Below are 20,351 nucleotides of genomic sequence, written 5' to 3' on the forward strand. Positions count from 1 at the left end.
TGATGGTGGTATGGCAGTAGAGGTTGAACCTTCCCACCAATATCCTGCTACATTTTGTTGCAGTGTGACAGATGGCAGCAAAGGTGCTGACAAAATGGTGCCTGACATGGAAGTGCATATGAAGCACAGTTGACTGTGTACAGAGTTGACAGAACTCTTCCATGTGGAAAAAAGTAGTACCCAGTGACATTCAACACTTGTGAACACGTATGTAGATCAAAAAGCGGATGCCAGCACAGTGAGGAGGTGGGTGGTGCATTTCAGCAATAGTAACAGTGGCATGAAACACAAAACACGTTCTGGATGGCCACGCAGATTTTTATGAGCGCAGTGTGCAGGCTCTTGTTCATCACTGGCAAAAACCCATTACTAATGTTCCTAACTGTTGAAAAACAGGGTTTTGTAGCTCAGAATTTGCTCTATCAAATAGCGTTACTGTGCTCTTGTATTTGTTGTAGTTTTCCAGGAAATAAACAGAAGGCATCACTTTTGGAGCGATCTACATATCTGTCACATTTTTCTTCAGAATGAATACCTCTGTTCCTCTTGCGTGAACCTGAGGCATACTGCTTTTATTTACTCAGGTGCTTTTATTAATAAAGACAGAATGACATTTATGTGTTTTCCTGATTGACAAATAATTGCTGCGTCATCAACTTCAAAAGGACTAATATTTAACTCTAAAATAAGACTGCAGAAGTTAATCCTTAAAATCTAATTAATAGATAAGGTCAATTAAGAAAACACTTTTCACGCTTTAAATAATGCAGTTAAAATTGGGCTCACATCACAGTGAGCTGTTTAGCAGCTTCAAAATAGGCATTCCATACGCCTGTCATCTCTGTAATTCTACCAAACAGTTTATGTTACTGACCAACAATATTCTGTATAAAATGCAATATAAAATAACTTGTTTCCATTATTTCCAGAGAACTAATCTAGAATAAATACTCTTTCAAATGAAAAAAGTTAGGAACAGTGTGCATAATTTTTCAGTAAATTTTAGAAAGAGCAACTGAAAAATATTAAGATTCTTTCTTTTTCACAACAGCTTTAGCTACCAAAACGTTCTATTTGCTTCCTGAACAAGCATCCAAGAAAGACACCATATGCTTACTTACATAACCCAATCAGAAACCTCCAAAGGACAGAAATCACATACACCATATAGAAAACTCTGCAGCAAAGTATGTTCCTTTGTAGTGGTACTAACCTGCGATACCTGCTGCATGTGCCTGTGAAGAACCATGATCCATCATGGGTGGTCTGACATCAGGTACTCCTTGCTGGCTAACACACTGATGTTCAATGAGTTTAACAGCAGTAAGTGCATCAGGCCCAAACATTTGGATGTCCATAGAAACCAGACACACTAACGTATCTGAAGTATTAAATGCAAAACCAAAAATAACATTAGGACAACACAAACGAGGCTAGGATGTTCTGATTTGCTTTCAAATTGTCTTGTGTTGAATGAAACCAAGCCTCTGTATGCTTCTGTAGATCTGTACTTAAGTTATTAATGGCATTTAAAAAAATCTAGCTTTTGTAGTTACTAGCATAATTAATTTCTTGCAAACACAAAGAATTTTAATATTTTTAACCATTGAACTTGACCTTTTCTGAAGTCTTTCCTTCTATGTAAGTGAGAATAGCGTATTTTGTCTTGCTTCTCTCTTACCTATGCTCTTCTCTACTTTAGAAATCTTTGTGCAGGCTACTTCTCCCATTTCTGTGAGCATGTATAGCACCTCAAGTGCTGAGATTACAAGCAGCACATCTGGTAGTGTGAGATGACATATGATCTCCTTGTATGACTCTTGATCCACATATTCACAGATTAAGACACCATTATCTTCAGCCTTACAAAGATTTGCCAAGATTTCCATGCCTGAAAAACAAATACAAAACAGTTTAACAGCAATAATTGCAATTCTAGAATCACAGCAAGAATAGCTTGGTAACTTACCTCTCATTTTTAAAAATCTATCCCTTGACATGAGGCATTTTGTAACAGTGTGAAACATTAGATGAGTAGTTTTGAAATCAACAGGATCCAAGAGAAGCTGGAAAAGGAAAAAAAAAAAATCTATGACTAACACTATGCATATTCGTGCTACTAGTTCAAATCCTTATTCAAATACATATTCCAAACTATAAGATTGGAGAGTGTTTAAATGCAGCACAGCTATATAACACATGTTCACAATGTCCTTTTTTTCTTTGTTTGTTTGTTTTAACTTTAGTTAGCATTTTCAGTCCCCTCTTCCTTTCCTACTCTGAAGTAGCTGTCTAATTTATACTTTCGTAGGAATAACTAAAATAAGCTTATTTCTGTAAAGTCAATGGTATACTCAAATATTTGAGCATCCAAAAAAGAACAGAACTTGAGTAAGAGGCACTCCTTCCCAAAGGCTGTGGTACCACAACCATTCATCCTGTTTCTATCCAGTCCTACTTTTTGATCAGATCTCTCAAGACACTGAAACGTGTAACATTCTTTCTTATTCATGAGAAAATGGATACACAGTAAACAAAAATAGCTTTTTCAGACAGTAGACCAATCCTTCAAGCCTCATTCTCTGGTATCTAGCATTTTAAATTAAATTTACTGGTTTTATTTTAAAATAATACATTGCCTTAACATATCTACTTGTAAAATCTGTATGATTTATGTGCACAATGATGACAGACTGGAACAGCATATTTTATTACTTTCAAGTCTCTCTGAAAAGAAAAGGATGTCTCACATCATTCAGGCAGTACATCCAGGGCCATATGACTATCATACCAGTGTGCACTAAACATGGCATAAAAACCCCCACCACCCCCTTTCCCAAACATACGACTTTTAATTTAACTGAAGGAAGTACAAAGCAAATGAGCAAGGGCACCGTATGCAGAAAGTAACTGATTTTTCTCCTCCCATCTGTAAAACTGAACTGAAAATTATGCAGTATGAACTTCCTGAATATCCCCATATCATCATTCTTCTCCACACGAGTCCATTTAAACAAACCAATACACACAACCTGTATTTTACTTTGGGCTGTTTGCTATTTTCAGATTAAGAGAATGATTTATTTACTATTTCATTCAGTGATCGAGGAAGAGCGATTTATTTAATTAACATTAAAGTAAAGCCTTTATCAAACAATATTTTAATTACTCTGTTTGGAAGAACATTACCTCTGCTGCAATATTTCCCAGCGTGTCAAGCCCCAACTGCCGCAGAGAAATAAAATGACTATGAGCAGAGAGTAGCAGGAACCGAAGACAAGTACGATTAGCTGCCAGAAGTTTAACATTTCCCTCTTCAAAAGAAAGATTACGTAAAATCACTGCAATCTGCAGTACCCGCTGCCCTTCGATATCATTAATGCCCAGTTTGCGAGGTGGATGAAATAAGGATTCCCAAATCCAATCTTCTGATGGAATATCTGCAGAGGAAATAGATTTATTTTAATCCTTCCTTTCCTATGTTTACAAACACACACGTATGTGATTTTAGTCAAGATTTCTCACCTTGAGATTTGCTTCTGTCAGAAATTAGGTCACGTACTTCAATATCCTCAACAATATCCCTCCAAAACTGAAGAAAAAATTAGAAATACACTTAATTTTTAGTGGATTATATTTCCTGAAATACTATTTTTATTCCCAGCACTTTAAAATACTTTTGAATGGGAGAAAGTTTACTCTTCAAAAATCCCCCAGTACCTTGAGTCTTATTTAACAATAACACAACTTTTCACTCATTGAATGATACGAGAGATGTTTAATAGCTTACATTTCGGAAGCTCTTTCTTTTTCAAGCACCAGAAGTATGTGTTCATGATGAACCAACTCTACCCTGGATCTACATTGCTGATACACATACTGAAACTACACGGATAGTTTTCCACAAAAAAATTAGAAATTCAGCAGTAAGTGGGGAAAAAAGTAGAATTCATTTTTGTTCACTTCCTACAAGCAGTGAAGTCCTAAGGAAGATGACCCTGAGTTTCAGTAAATCTTAGCTCCTGCCACAAGTCCAGCACTTAGGATCTCTATCTGGACAGACACGTTAAATCTCCTATGTTTTTTCCACATCACCTTAAATCAATGAAAACAGAATCAACAACAACCATCACATCACCACCAGCCTTATTCATAAGGCAAATCAGAATATTTCAGCAGACTAGAATTCAAATTGCTCTACAGATAGATGGCCGATCTGGAAATGGTTATGTTGCTACAACTGCTGAAGTAACAATCACTCAAGGGATCAAGTTTGCAAGCTAGTAAAAACATACACTCTAATATATACTAATACAAATATATATCTATATATATTCTAATATATTTGTTTCAATAAAAATATACACTTTCCTATGACTAATGTATATATTCCTGACTCACTAAAGAAATACAGCTACTCTACTAGCCATGAAAACAGAATAAAAGCACATATAAATCTTGATTAAAAGGAAAGGATGGTATGTCCAGCCAAGCAGCAGAAATTATGCTATGCAAATATAATTACTAGATTACAGCACTCATACCAAGCTTGACACTGTTATCTTCTTGAAAAAAAACAGAATACTAAGATTTTCTAAATTGGAAAGAATTTTATTTTCCACCACAATGCCAGTAAACAACATCCAAATGCTGTTTAGTAAAGAGGGCTGCTTGCACAGAAAGGATTATCACCTCATTTTAGTAAAGACAAGAACAGCCACATAAAGTCTAACTTCTCATCACTTGTGACAACACATTTTTCAAGTTAATTTTGAGGCTACCATGGAAACTGAAGGAAGACCAAGGCACAGAAGTAGTTTACTGAATGTACTTCATTTTGACCTGCCTTTCCTGAAACTTGTTCCATAAATGTTGCAAAGAGCACACAGAAGTCTATCTCCTGGAAATGCGTTGGTCAGTATCCTTTAGAATGCTTCCTTTTAGAAAAGACAATAAGCCTTCATATTCCACTGCTAAAGAAAAATCTTACAAGCTTTTGAAGATCAGTTGTTTGATCAGTTAAGGATTTTATTTTATATACTTTTTTTTAGGTGAGAGGCTGAAAGTCTTCAACTTTAACAAAAACCTATTTGGAAGTGGATGAAGTCAAACACTGTCATGTTGAGACTGTTATCACATGTTAAATGATAAAACAGCATAATGTTTTCAAAGCTAAAATTCTCCAATCTATTTTTTTGCCACTCAATACTTCAGCTCATAGTCCAAAACGTAACATTCAACAATCTCCGGAAATAAGAAGCCTCAAATGAGCAAATTTTTTGTCTACACAGCAAATCATAGAATGGTTCAGGTCAGAAGGGACCTTTAAGACCATGTAGTTCAACCTCCCCTGCTACAGGCAGGGACACCTTCCCCTATACCAGGTTGCTCAAAGCCCCATCCAGCCTGGCCTTGAGTGCTTCCAGGAAGCGGCATCCACAGCCTCACTGGGCAACCTGTTCCAGTGTCTCACCACCCTCATAGTAAAGAACTTCTTTCGGATATCCAATCATCTTGGACACATTCTCAAAAGGATGGAAAATGAGGATACATGCTTTTTGCAGATGAAGACACAACAGGTACTGCTGAAATTAAAGCCTCACAGTCCTAAATTCTCACCATCTCACCTAATATTTCACTACATGCTTGAACACCTGAAAAACTCTTCCATTCCTTAAGAAGCAGTCCGTAAAATAATTCTACCCGTCAGGTCAGATAACATTTCCCCCCCCCAGAAAAGAAAAAGACACAGTTTCTTTGTGTAAGTTAAAATGAGAGAGATACCAAAGCACCAAAGAAAGTTTACCTACAGTTATTTAACTGTTACTCTGAACTGTTTCATTATATAGTCTGGTTGTGAACACAAGATGCTAACCACTCGAACTAGAGATTTTTGTGCCTCAGGATTACCTAGAACATACACATAAGCCTTGTTAGGTACTCAAAGCACACCAGAAGAACGTGTGCCCCACTGCCTCAGATCCTCCATATTCAAGAAATCTGGAGGTCTCTTAAAAGCTCTAAGGAGGAGAACCTGGAAGATTAGACGTGAACATACAGACAATATAACATTTATGAAGTATATGTTTTCTTCTTTCATGTTTATTTCTACATACATCACTGTGGATGATAATGCTCACACTCTTTTATCATATTCTCTTCAGCCTAGTCATAGAATCATAGAATCACAAGGTTGGAAACGACCTACAAGATCATCCAGTCCAACCGTCTCCTCATCACCATTGCCACCACTAGCACTAAACCACATCACGCAGCACGTCACCCAGATGCCTCTTGAACACTGCCAGGGACGGCGACTCCACCACCTCTCTGGGCAGCCATTCCAGTACATGATCACTCTCTGAGAGAAATTCACACAAATAAGGCAGAAGAGCTTGTTTCTACATAGCATAAGGAAAAGAACCTAATTGATTCACCCACGACAGCTGATGATGATTCATTAGAGTGTTCAGGGAAATGCTATCACAACCAGAAGGTAGCAGTAAGTAATCCCTGGTTCTAGAACCAGTTGGGCTCTGGATTAGGAGAATATTCACTTCTTGTATTGATTAATACAGAGACATGAATATTGGTCTGTTCAGACAGACACACAACAGTATATTCTTGGAGAAGATAAAAAAATAAACAAAAACAAACTCAGGAAACAACATTATGCTACATCTTCCATTCAAGAGGCCAGAAACTTAAACAGCTTAACGAGCCAGTAACATGTTAAAAAATTCAAGTACATAAGGTAAAACCTAGGACATCTGGTAATTAACATAGCAATCTCAGAGACGGACAGCTACCTGTAGAAGGGACAGGATTTCCCAGGACTATAGTCATTGACAAGCATTTTGCAACAAGTCCTGGATGTACAGATGGAAGCTTGGTAGGTTTTAATCATCATTCTGAGCTCCAATACACCTGAAGGCTTCGCCCTAGATAGCTGCAATCTGCTCTTCTTTAATTACAAAAACCTTATAAAAATAACCCAAAACAACATAGAAGAATAAAAAAGCATATAAACAAAGAATAGCATCTTGTTCTCAAAGTTATCCTCTGGAATACTTGTGAAATACAGATATTTCCATACCTAAGACAGACCTTTACATTGGAATCAAGTGTCCTGCTAGTAAATGATCAGGGGGGAAAAAAAAAGAAAAAAAAAAAAAAGAAACCACCCTTCCTCTAACGCACTAGGGTTACCTCAGTGTTTGCCATCTTGTATACCTGAGTAAAGGTGTTGAGACATCTTAAGTTCAGAGTGAGATTGCAGCCTCTATTCCTTCTCTTTACACGGGAAGAGGGTCCTAAATCACCTTTTTTGGATTTAAGCAGACTGGCTTGATTGCTCTCAGTCCATTCAACATTTGTTTCCTGCCTAAGCAGGAAAGATCCCTGAAAAGAATGGGGGGGAGCAGAGAATGACAAGGTGGAAAATAGAATTACATGATCTACATACAATGTTCGAGATCCACCTGTGAGAAAAGAACAAGACAAAACATGCCAGCTTTTTTATTTTCCTAAAGGCAAAAGTGGAAAAGGATGGGTTAGGTCAAGCTGTCTGGGCGCTCATTTTAAAAAAATATGGAGGCAAGAAAGCAAGCATCATAAGAAGTTTTTCTTCCCTACTACAAACTATGGATAGTTGCAGTTTGATACTACAGATAAACAGAAATGAACAGAAAGGAAGCAAAAGTGTAGCTCTTTTCAACATTTATTCCTGTATTTTAGTTTGTTATATAATTTGAATATAAAGCTAAAAGTTGGAAGCAAACAAGTAATGCTTGACTATGGGACAGCCCCCGATGGTAAGAGATAATGGCCAAGAGTTAAGGAACTTGATTCATGTGCACCATCCGATTACTGTCAATAGACAAGTTCCTCTGGAAAAAGATGCACAAGATTACACAGAATTCAGTGAAAATCAGATTAAATTTCTGTTCATAATAAACAATGGACATTTGAGCCCACAAATCATGTAATGTAGCAGCAATCGTGACTACTTATTGTCCAAGAAAAATAGTAGGGCAAGTGGAGCCAAGTCTGTGCTTAACAGCTTGATGGATCACTAAGAAAGAGAGGAGACATTTGAAAAGTCTTTCAGGCATTTGCATTTGGAATGATCTCTCTCTTTCTGCACATCATATGAGTCAGACTCAAAGAATAAATGCACAGTACGTTAAACTTATAAGAGAGCTGGACAACAAAATAACAACTTAATAAAATAAAAAAAAAGAAGAAAACTGGAGAACTAAAGCATTTCGCAAAGCAATAAAGAAAGCACAAAAATTGCATGAGAACAAACTTTGGAATTCCACAGCCAAGAACTCCCAAGAACTTAAATAAGGACAAGGTTTTATTCCAAATAACTGGAGATTTAAGCTTAATGGCAGGAACGGGAAACCTCAAAAGGAGCAAAAGCAACAAACTCACACAGCTATAAAGGAAAACAGAAGGCATAATTAAAATGATATTCAAACTCTGACAAAAGTCTCTGAACAGAGACTGAGTATGTATTCATGTTCAAGATTTTGATTTAGTTTAGAGGGAAGCACTGTACAAAGGAGAATAAATAACACATAAAACTGAAATTATAAAAAAATTGTTTGGAAAACTTGTAATGCAGGGAGGATTGGTAAAAAAAAAAAAAAAGAATGGATTCTCACGAAGTTTAGCATTTAATAAAGAAATACACCACTTTTCATCTTTACCTTCAACAGGACTATTAGTGGTGTCAGAGGATACAACTAAAGATGCATATCCTTTTGTCTGTATGACGTTAGCAGACTAGTAGGCTGTTCTGAAAAATTCATGATACTACTGACCATTTACAAAGCTTCACAAATGACAGCTTACACGAATTGCAAAAAATGAAGTCGTTATATATAGAAAAGAGAAAACAGAGCAGCAGCAATAAAACATCGAACACACAGATATTTCTATTTGCTCCTAAAATGCTGTCTAAAGAAAAAGACAGATAAAATTTAATCTTTTTTTGAACAGTATTTTAAAAATACTAGTATGATTAAGAGAACAAAGGCTAAAGTTTATTCTAAGCAAGTGTTAACTTGTTCTAAAAGCCACTTGAGAAATTTTTAATACATAATTCTATAATTACGCAAGCACACAAAGATGTTGAAGTGCAGAAACTAAAACCTCCTGCAATCCAAAGTTTGATGTTTATGTTTATATATTATAATAATAAGCAGCAGCACCTTAGGAAAAAAGTTAATTCAGTAATTGTAGCTAGACAGATGACACATGAAATGTTCTAAACATCAGATCACTTGTATTTTTGTACATTCCATTTGAAAAGCTATTTTCAGCTGAGCTCAGTTTGGTTTTGGTTTGTTTTTTTTGCATAAAATGGACATACCAACACTTAAATTAACATTCATTTACCAACAACACAAATTACCAATTTCTCTATGAATCCTGAATTTAACCCTAAGAATAATTTTCACAAGTTCCAAGACTTCCAGAATTTCTCTGCAAAACGAAACCAAAAACCCAGACTCCAACAAATGAAAAAACCACTGATGCCTGAGGGCAACGTTTACAAGCTCAACAGAATTTCTGTCAACTTAATTCCAATTAGCTTGGAATTTATACATTTGAGAAACATCTCTTCCCCCTACTTTCTATTCATCTCCACCCTTTCTATGTTCATGCTATCACAATGCTTTTAATTCATAATTCTCCACTTTTCCTCTCCTCAGTAATAATTTTTTTTTGTTTTCATTTTTACAGAAAATTCTAATTTGCTGCCATTGCAGTAGAGAAACAAACTGGAACGATGACTACAAAACCAAAAGAACTGGCAGTAAAATAGAAACAAGCTGACAAGAATTGTAAAAAAGGTAATATGAACAATGAAAGGAGGGAGCACACACTCAACAACCACTCTATTAACCTTAAAGGTATAAAAAGCAAATGCATTGTATCTACCCTGCCCATCAAATATCTCCATTCCATGTCGGGAAGTTCCCATCATGCTTTCTGTTTTCTGTTTTAATACATTCACAGCTGCAGTACAAAATAAAGGACTTCCCGCAGTGGGGTGAAACAAATGCTTAAAGTGAGATGTCATGAAAAATGTGTATCCTTGGCATTAGAGATATTTTTAGATGTGGTGGTACGTTTCTAACATGCTTTCAGAAGTCCTTCACTAGAATGATACTATGCATATGTTGAATGCTCAAGAATAAACCTTGGAGAGTACCCAAGTTTGTTGTCAGTAAATTTTACTGCAGCTACGGTGGTTCTACTTAACACTCTCGTTAAAAACGTTTATCAGAACCATCTGCCTTTATCTGTCACAATTACTTAAATTTATATAATTAACGAACATACATTAAATTAGAATTCCACGTGGTTTTAAATGTTTACAGACCTAAATGTAGTACTTGTTGCTGCTCTGGATCAGCAACAGTCTGTGACAGCTTAGGGTGAAGTCAAAACAGAAGTGCTAAGTGCTTAAAAAACAAACAAACAAAACCACAACTTAAGGTATTTCAGACATCGTTCTCAGTGGAAAAGGAAACAAATATCTTAATATAAGTAAGAAAATAAGAAGCATTATTTTCCACATTTCAGCACACTTAAACCATGTTTTCAAGTTATACACTAACAAAAACTAAAGCTTACCTTTTTTCTTTTGTTAACTTGATTTAGGAAATAATTCTTGGGGGATCTATTCATTGACATTTCAACAATATTTATTGTTTAACTAACCCTATGGTAGTCCAGCTTTTCCCAGAATTGAGTTACATAAAAATGAAACAGAAGACAAATGGAAAGAGCTCCTAACAAATATTTCTTTACATAAAGACATTGGCAAGACATTTAAATACATGAAAAGATTAAGAAATTGAGCAGAAAACTGTCTCCCAACCCGTAAATAACTCAGCAGCTCACTTTTTCATATTTTCATGTGATAAAAGCCATAAACTAGCAAAACACACTTTAACCTGGCTTTCTTCTACTTTAGTCACACAAATTTTCACCTGAAATTCTGTCTAAGGAAGTTGCTGTGCATCGCAGTAACTACGCTGAAATGTCAAATCTCTTTCAACTACGGTACACTGCAGGCTCTCACTCACCTCAAAATGTTCATCTAGAATAAGGAGCAAGCATTTACACAGAGCAACTTCTTTTATATTTTTAACCTCATTTCATTACTAATGCAGCACATCATGCCCTCTAGCGGAAAGATAAAAATGTCATGTGCAAAAACAGTAACTGAAACAAGCACACGTTCCTAACTGAATTAAATTTGCCTTATCTTCTTTGTGTTACGGTTCCTGTTTTCACAATTCAGAATGTTGTTGTGTGTTTGTTTCTGTTGTTGGTTCTTTTTACTGATCACGGCAGTTTTTAAATATTACCTTTTTCTTTTTTTTTTCCTGCTAAATATGTTGGATAGGTTTTCTCTTCACATATTAGATCTTAGGAATTGAAACATGGAACTTCTTTATCCATTTACCTGCACCTACCTTCTACTTTTCTTCGTGCTTATCCCAACATTTTATGACAACTGTGACTTAATGTTTTATTATATTTAAATGAAAGGAATTAAGTTGAGTAATTCAAGATACACATCCTGGTACACCTTATTTTTTTCTTTTTTTAAAAGGGATTTGAGACCCACCATATGCAGTTTAAATAATTTAATATTCTTAAAATTACCTTAACAAAATCTCTATCAGTTTTCTCCTTCCATTCTTCTCCAAACACAGCAGAAAACGATCCTAAAGCTTTAAGCATAAAAAGCAGAATTCAGTATTAAAATAAAAAAAAAAAGATTTGAACATTTTAACTTTTTTTGCTAATCCACAAACCAAATAAAGATTCAACAACACTACAGGCTATTCTAGCATCTCATTTTCCTTCAAAGAATCCTGTACTAAATCAGATAAACCTGAAATTTCTCCAGTGATTTAATTAACTTCTACTGCAGTTTTATAGTTTAAACAGAGAATAACCAGAAGAAGTGACTGGTTTATGAATTTCAAAATAAATAAATAAAAATCATGGGAAAATTCTCCTTAGCTCTCTTAAAGAAGGCAAGTGTTCAGTTTTCAACCTCACACGAACAACTATTTTCCATGTGCCCAGCATGAGCTGTAAACACTATTTCAGCACTCAAGCAAATTCCCACAACTGTTTTCTGAAAAGCAGAACAGTAGCACTGATAGTTTGACAGCACTCAGCTGAAAGCCACTATTTAACCAGGAAGCCTAATCAGTGCTCTTGGATGTTTAATGGAGTCAGTACCACAGATTTTCTAACCATTACCACTTGCAAATAGCAGTTAACATTCAGTCTCTATAAAACTAAGCTTTGTCTTGCAATATTCTGTAATAAACTAATGGCAAGTAATGCCACACTTTTTATTTATTCATTTATTTTACATTTTGGTTTGTAATGTTTCAATGCTTAGAGCAAAACTTAACAGATCTCATTTCCAAGACTTATTTCAGCTTCTACAGAACTCAAACGAGGGCTTTATGCAGCATTTCATAGCACAGATACTACATAAACACCTCAAGCCTCTGGGACTGTCCTACTACATGCAATACAACTGTCAACAAACTACTGAAGGGTCAGAGAAGGAGCTGAAAACATATTTTTCTTGTTACCTAGAAACACTGCATTATAAATATTATCATTCTTAACACCTTAATTATAGACAAGCCAAGTCTAAAACCCACATTCATTTCAAATAAAATTAACCAGCTATCATTTACACCTGAAATTACTGTGACAGTATTTTCATAGTTTGCTATTACAGATTTTGTTTAATCACATAACTTGACAATTTACATTTAATACTTATAACATAAAAGCTTCATGCTTAGAAGTACGTAAACATCACCCTTCGTTTCTCCAGTTTGTCTTAAACAGTTTGGGACTGCTGGGACACTCAGAAGATGTCATCTCTAGAGGCATCAGGTAAAATAAAAATGAAGCTTTCTCCCCAGGGAAAGAAAAGAGTAAGCCTCATTCTATTCTTGCCACTCCTCATGACTACTGTCACTCAAATATTTTTCAACGTAAGCAGTAGAAGCACAGGCCAGCTATGGACAAGCCTGTGCTCAGATTCCAATGTAAGAGCCTGAGAAAACACTGCCTACCTTTGCAAAGTCTAAGAAATTGTGAAATAATAATACAAAATTTGATTATCGATTTCTAAATCCATCAATGGCTCCACAATGATTGACGGCAAACTCAAATCTAGAAAGCAAGCATCCTTGGAACTATTCATGTAGAGGACTAAGTTTCATTTTTCTTAGAAAGTTCCTGTAATCGGGCTAGACGAAGATACTGACAGACCAGTATCTAACTGATCTGAGCTGAACTGAAAGGCAGAGGCACAAGTCAGAAACATAAGGGAGAAGTCAAAAAACACTAACGCAGTACTGAGGGGAAAAAAAAGCTACAGATCATTATGCAAAATTCTTCAAGATATTAAAAGATTTTTAAAAAAATCAAACCAAAAATCAGAATACAGTGTCTAACATGGATTCTTCCACAGAATTTTAAAACTGAGTCTCTGACAAACCATGTTTGTGCTTACATGTGCAAAGCATATTTACACTCAACAGATACATATGATCATCTGTAGTAGCAGACAAACATATTTAGCTAAAAACGTTCATTTCATCTATTTACTATGGTAAAAAAAAAAATTTTTAAGTTACATAAAAACAGTAAATACTTCCTCCCCATCACTATGAGATAGCAGATATGCTTTCATGATTTTAGGATGGTTTAGGATAACCTTTTTTTTTCCCCCATCTTCTTTTCTCCTTTCTACCCCCTTCCCTGGCAGAAAGACAGATGAGCAATTAACAAGGAACAACTTGTCATGGAAGCCACACAACATTTTGAACTGAAGAATTTTTTTTACGTAGTTTTTGTATATTGAGGGAACAGACTATCTTTAAAAACTGAAATGTTAATACATTAACTATTTCTTATTCTTTGAGATTTGTTTTCTGAATTCACTACACTTGAATATGATGAGCCAAGATAAGACCTTGGTGGGTCAGTTTTCAGAGCACTCTTTTTTAGTTTTTAATTTGTGATTGTCAGTAGGAAAGAATTATGAAAAATCAGCACTGTCCTATGTCTTCAGAAGAAAGCAGTAATGCACTACAAGTAATGATAACTACAAATGAACTACAAATCCAATGCTGCAAATGTGAGCTGCAACAATAAAAAGCTAATTCTCAGTTTTCTTTATATTGTTAAATAACACTGCTTCAAATTATGTAACTTAAAAGAGTATTTGTAATGCTCCAAGTCTGATATAAACAGTAATTGAGAGAGGTTAAAAAAATACCAAACAAACAAACAAAAAAAAACCTAGATATATTAAAAGAAAGAACAGGTACATTACAAAATAACAGGTATATTACAGGGTAACAAAGCACAAACAATTTGATTACTAAGGATTGTGAAAAAAAGCAGTAAACAGGTATTGACTTTTCTGTTGCAAAAATGTCACATACTTACTGTCATCAAATACCCCAGCATTAGCAAGCAGTAACGTGATGATTTTAGGGTCCTTTTCAAGCTGCATGACATGCTTGCTTTCATTTGAAAGAAGAGTACATACATTAATTGCAAAATCCACTTCATTTGGGAGTCCAGATAACAGTGAAAGCACCAATTTATTATAATCATTTGGTGAGTTAAAGTCCATAGACAGCCCATAGCTTTGACGAAGGTAATCTAAATAAGAAAAAAAATTAAAACATTTAGTTTTCATAACTAAACTGATTAATATTCAAATGGTATTTTGCCCAATATTTCTTTATGAGTGATATTTTTTAAAAATATTGTATTTCTAAAGTATTGCTTTTACAGCATTCAACTGATTTGCCCCATTTCCTTTGAATTTCGAAGATGTTACCTAATTGTGTACCATTCTAGTTAGATATTAATGCCTTCAGAAACTCCAGAATGCAATATTGCAGTGTGATCTTCCAACGAAAAGCTTTGAAAATGTAAACTTTAATTAAAGCAGAATAGAATTGTAATATAATATGAAGTTGCTTTCTATGCACCAAATTACCCACCCTTCACACACAGCCCATGAGATTTATCGTTTTTTTCTGTTTGTTTTCCGACAGTGACACTTCAGTCTATAATTTACAACCAAGTTGATTCAGGTTTCTTATGCGTGAGCTTTATTCCTCAGATTTTAAAGCTTAAATAATCCTACGCTCAAACCCAGATATTTGGCTTTTCAGAGAAATGACTGAATTAATGCAAACAACATATGTGACTTTTCAAGGTACGTTCTGTTTCAAGACAAATAACTTTAGTCCTGCTAATTCAAAGAAGAAACATTTGGAAATAAGTGTAATGGTTTACAGATTCTCATTCTATTGAGATTCAGAGTGGAAAGTTTTTTGATGCATTAAATAAAGAAGCTACGATTTGATGATTTTAGTATTGTTATAAATATATTTATACACTATTACTGTAGCTTGTTCTAAAATACATGGAAAAAGAAGTTACAGAACAAATCTCAAAAATTTACCTGACACACTGTGTTGCTGGTAGTTATAGGAAGTTGGGATTGCACCAATGGGAAGTTGTGGCTTTGGATTGCCTGGTTGTACCTCTTCATCCTCCTCCCCAAAATGATGGACTTTTTCATACTTTTCTAGATAACTGGAATAAAATAAAACAAAAATAAAATAAAAAGATTTTGAATATGTGTAACTAATCATTCTTATCTCTCAAGAACTGAACTGCCAAAGGAAACAAACATGGAGATATACTGCAAATGGTAGTCAAATGGTACAGAACAAAGTCATACTCAGACTGACAATAGATGATACAGAAAATGCAGGTATGTGAAATTTTGGCTTTAGGTATCAAAAATCTTCATAAACCTCAGCAACAATTCATAACAATTCAAACAACAGAATCACAGAACTGTAGGGGTTAGGAGGCACCTCTAGAGATTATTGAGTCCAACCCCCCTGCAAAGCAGGCTCCCTGTAGCAGGCTGCAAGGTGGGCATCCAGGCGGGTCTTCAGTATCTCCAGAGAAGAATCCATAACCTGGGCAGCCTGTTCCGGAGCTCCATCACCCTCACTGTGAAGAAGTTCTTTCACATATTGGTGCAGAACTTCCAATGCTCCATTTTATGGCCGTTCACCCTTGTCCTGTCCCAACCGACCACTGATAAGAGGCTGACCATCTCTTTTCGGATCCCACACTTAATTAAGATATTTATGAAGATTAATAAGATCACCTCTGAGTCTTCTTTTCTCAAGGCTGAACAGACCCAGTACAACCCACTGAGTTTTCTTGTGACTAAGCCCATTTTTGCAAAGTCAGTTTTTACTTTGCTACCCTACATAATTATTCTGTACAGTTTACTAATACCCTTACTGAGGGTAAGCCCAGAAAAACAGCTCCTTCCTTTCTTCTGACCTAAAGAAAAACAACGTACCAAATTCTATTACACAAGATGAAGAGTTAAGATTCACTGCAGGCAGTGATTCAAGGTCAGAAAGTGAGCCACAGCTGCAACTAATGACTATCAGAAATCCCTTAAAATCCTTTCAGAAAAATGCTGATATACTCTACACAGTGACAGATTATCCCAGAGAGGTCTGCAAGCACAGAAGCTACGTATACATCAAAAATCAAATAGCTAATCGGCTCAGTAAATTAATTATCTCAACTTAGTTATTCCAGCATTATAAACTGTAACTTTCCGAACATACAACGTTCCAAAATATAAAGACAGTATGACCACAGTGGCCTTCATTTTACAGACATGTAGCTATGACATCTCTAATGAAATTATTCCAAAGTTGCCTACATTTGGAAGCTTTCAATGTGTTGAAAAACAACATCAAGCCAATTAAATTGTACTCAAAATGCTACTTAATCAGGAGATCATTCAAAACATTTATCTTCCCGTTTGTATATACTAAAAATATTTAACAAAAATAGGAGAAAAAAAAGCTTTTGATATAATTATCGTCAGTAGACACTGAAGCCACTAATTTATGGTGAATCAGAATGATTTTAAGCATTTATTTGAAGAAAACAGTATTATTGATGACTTTCAGGGAGTATTTTGTGCACATTATTATTTCATGAAACGAAGCATCAGTTTCATAATCATGCTCTTAACATGTTAGCAAATTCCAGAAGGAAGAAGAAAATTTCTGAGTTATTAAGTTTTATATATACATATGTATATATATAGTTATACTATATATATATATATCACTGTACCCCACGCAAGCATGATTGGAGTCTCACTGGTGCCTACGACATTCAAAGTATATGTATGTTATCCTCAGGTGAACCACTGCTACATTGCCCTCTGTTAAAAAGTCCACAGCTTCACTGCACAACTATTTTTTTAGGGATTCAACAAAAAAGAAACTGCATTTAGTTACAGTTGCTTTTTCCTTTAAGCTAGAAATGATCATTTATGCTACTTATATCACATTTAAAATCTCAAAAAAAAACACACCCTTACAAAACTAAGCTGTTTACAACATTTTAAAACTTACAGGTCAACATTTCTCTACCCAAAGGTTTTTAAATCTAAACCCTATTTCTTTTCCACTTCTTTCCCCTCTCATCCCACTTCTTTCCTTTCTCTTAAATCTGAAATCCAAAGATTAAGATCAAATGCAATTCATAGGATCTCTATGGCAAAAGGCAATCATAAGCAGATGAGTATCACTCATCTACTCCAAACAAACTGAAAAAAAATAGTTCATCTACACATATATTTTATTTCTGTTATAATAAAATGGTCATTTGGAGAGCCTAAAAACTAAGTAATTACATTACTATGAGAACTTCCTAATCATTTGATGAAAATTGTTAATAAAAGCAGTTAACGCTAGTAGTACTTACATATGCATAAATTACTTTAAACTGAAGCACCTGGAGGGTGGGGTCCAAAATGGCAATGCTCAATGCCATTGCAACTGAAACAGCAAATAAGCCACGCCAACCAGAACAGTGCAACCATTCCTTGGCTGCCTCCCATGACACGAGCCAGAAGGCCAGCAACTTTAAGGATGTGTATAGCTGTGGGGGGCCCTTTCTGCATCCCCACAGAGAAACCTGCATCCTCTGCTCCTGTTTTTTCTCTGAGTGCCTGTATACCAATGCACACAGCATGAGGAATAAACAAAAAGAATTAGTGTGCGGTCACAGGGCTATGATCTCACTGCCATCACAGAGACATGGCTGGGACAACTCGCAAGACTGGAATGCTGTTATGGATGGCTATGTACTTTTTAGGATAGATCAGCAAGTCGTGGCACTGAAGTTGCTCTTTATGTGAGAGAGCAGTTGGAATGTATCAGGCTCTGCCTAGAGAAGAATGATGAACAAGTGGAAAGCTTATGGGTGAGATTAGGGCCAGGCAAACAGGGGTAGCACACTGTGGGCGTTTACTACCAGCTGCCTGATCAGGAGGAGGAAGCTGATGAGGCTTCCCACACACAGCTGAAAATAGCCTCATGATGACAGGCACCGGTTCTCATGGGAGACTTCAATCACCCTGGTATTTTCTGAAGAAGCAATGCTGCCAGGCACATGTAGTCCAGAAGGTCCCTACAGTGTGTTGATGATAACTTTCTGACGCAGGAGGTGCAGGAGCCAACGAGGAGTGGCACGCTGTGGGAACCTGTTCTTACAAAGTACTGGTTAGGAATGAGAATGAAGACTGGGAGCACTCTTGGATGCAGCAAACATGAGATGGTGGAGTTGAGGATCATACACAGAAGAAACTGGACCTCAGGAGAACTGTGACTTCTTCAGAGACCTACTTGGATGTGTCCCATGGATGAGAGTGCTGGCAGGTAAGTGGGCCTAAGAGAGCTGTTTGACATTCAAACATCACTACTTCCAAGACCGATACGTCCTGGAGAGTAAGAAATCGGGCAAAGGTGCCAGGAGACCCACATGGATGAGGAAGGAGCTCATGGAAAAACTCAAACAGAAGGAAAAAAAAAAATCTACAGAATGTGGAAATGGAGTCTGGGTACTTGAGTACAGAAATGTCGTCAGGACATGCAGGGATGCCACAAGGAAAACTAAGGCCCACCGGAAATTAAATCTGGTGAAGGAAGTCAAGGACAACAATAAAGGCTCTTTAAAATGTGTCAATAGCAAAAGAATTTTGAGAAAAGAAAATGCAGGTCTGCTGCTGAAGTGGGTGCCCTTGTAACTGAGGACACTGAGACTGCAATGCCTTCTTTGCTTCAGTTTAAAAATAGTGAATAAAGACACACTGTGAAACGTAACACATGAAGTGGCATAGCCAAGCTTTCAAGTGTACAGTCAGAAATGGTGCATAACGTAATCTTATGAGTCCCATGACATCATGTGCTCTAGAGCGTATCTGCACTGGTTTCTCAACATTCAACATGTAGCAATCCTAAAACAGACACAAAAATGTTTCCTGGAATCAAATGCTCATCTCCAATTCTGAAAGCTCAGTAACCACAACTTTAAATCATCTGAAATGTACCTTACTCCCTCAGTGACAGAATCATCTATTTAAAGCTCATATCAATCTATGTAGTGGACAGCATCTCTTCCCTCTTCTGATCATCCTGAAGCCAGAAATATTTTAGTAACTGTGAACAAAAACCAAAATATGCCTGTGGCTTATGTATTCTGCCAGGCCAAATTCCTTCCTTATGCATTAGTGGTTGGTATCTTAAGATAGACTTACCAGTGGCTTCTAAATTCAGGAAAAAGAGCACAGTTCTGCAGGATCCTGAACTAAGTATAAAGCTAAAAATTCTCAGTATCACAGTATTTTCAATTTACTGTGGCCCAAAATGGACCTTGAGAAGAGTTAACAGTTTTAAATACCGGTCACCACAAAGGTCTAGCTGGAGAAAACTCCAAACTGTTCAGTAAATCACTGGGTCCGTCATCATTACTGCCACCGTGCTCTGACTGAAGGAGTTTGTATTTTAACTGAAGTAACCAACACTGAAAGACAATTTCTCTTGTATTTACACATACACAAGTGAATGCTTTGTCTTGTACTCCACTGAGATCATCAAAAGCTACTGAAATCAAGGAAAAGACATAACAAAGAAACACACAGGCTTGCACAAAGTCCTGGACCAGATTAATCAAATCCATGAATAATTCTAACCCATTTAATGTGAAACTATACACAAATATTGAGCTACCTCTTTAGGTCTTGATTATTTCATATACATAAATATTGATTATTTATATATATATCAAGACCTAAAGAGATAGCTCCATGGTCTGCATGACTTTCTCTCCTGACCACCCCATCGCCATTCCTTAAGTGA

General features: G+C 36.0%; 1 protein-coding gene across 1 annotated transcript in view; it reads right to left on the reverse strand.

Annotated features, from left to right (window-relative positions):
* ARID2 (AT-rich interaction domain 2) overlaps window positions 1-20,351 on the reverse strand; it is a gene marked incomplete at both ends in the record, with an annotated part of 103,777 nt that overhangs the window by 28,865 nt on the left and 54,561 nt on the right. Inside the window, 8 exons of the mRNA XM_079549351.1 lie at window positions 1,214-1,381; window positions 1,682-1,891; window positions 1,970-2,066; window positions 3,190-3,440; window positions 3,526-3,592; window positions 11,695-11,762; window positions 14,527-14,745; window positions 15,560-15,693. Of these exons, the coding sequence (XP_079405477.1) occupies window positions 1,214-1,381; window positions 1,682-1,891; window positions 1,970-2,066; window positions 3,190-3,440; window positions 3,526-3,592; window positions 11,695-11,762; window positions 14,527-14,745; window positions 15,560-15,693 (1,214 nt within the window). The remainder of the gene's footprint in view (window positions 1-1,213; window positions 1,382-1,681; window positions 1,892-1,969; window positions 2,067-3,189; window positions 3,441-3,525; window positions 3,593-11,694; window positions 11,763-14,526; window positions 14,746-15,559; window positions 15,694-20,351) is intronic.

The sequence above is a fragment of the Tetrao urogallus genome (assembly GCF_951394365.1).
Source record: "Tetrao urogallus genome assembly, chromosome: 1".
In the NCBI taxonomy this organism is placed as follows: domain Eukaryota; kingdom Metazoa; phylum Chordata; class Aves; order Galliformes; family Phasianidae; genus Tetrao; species Tetrao urogallus.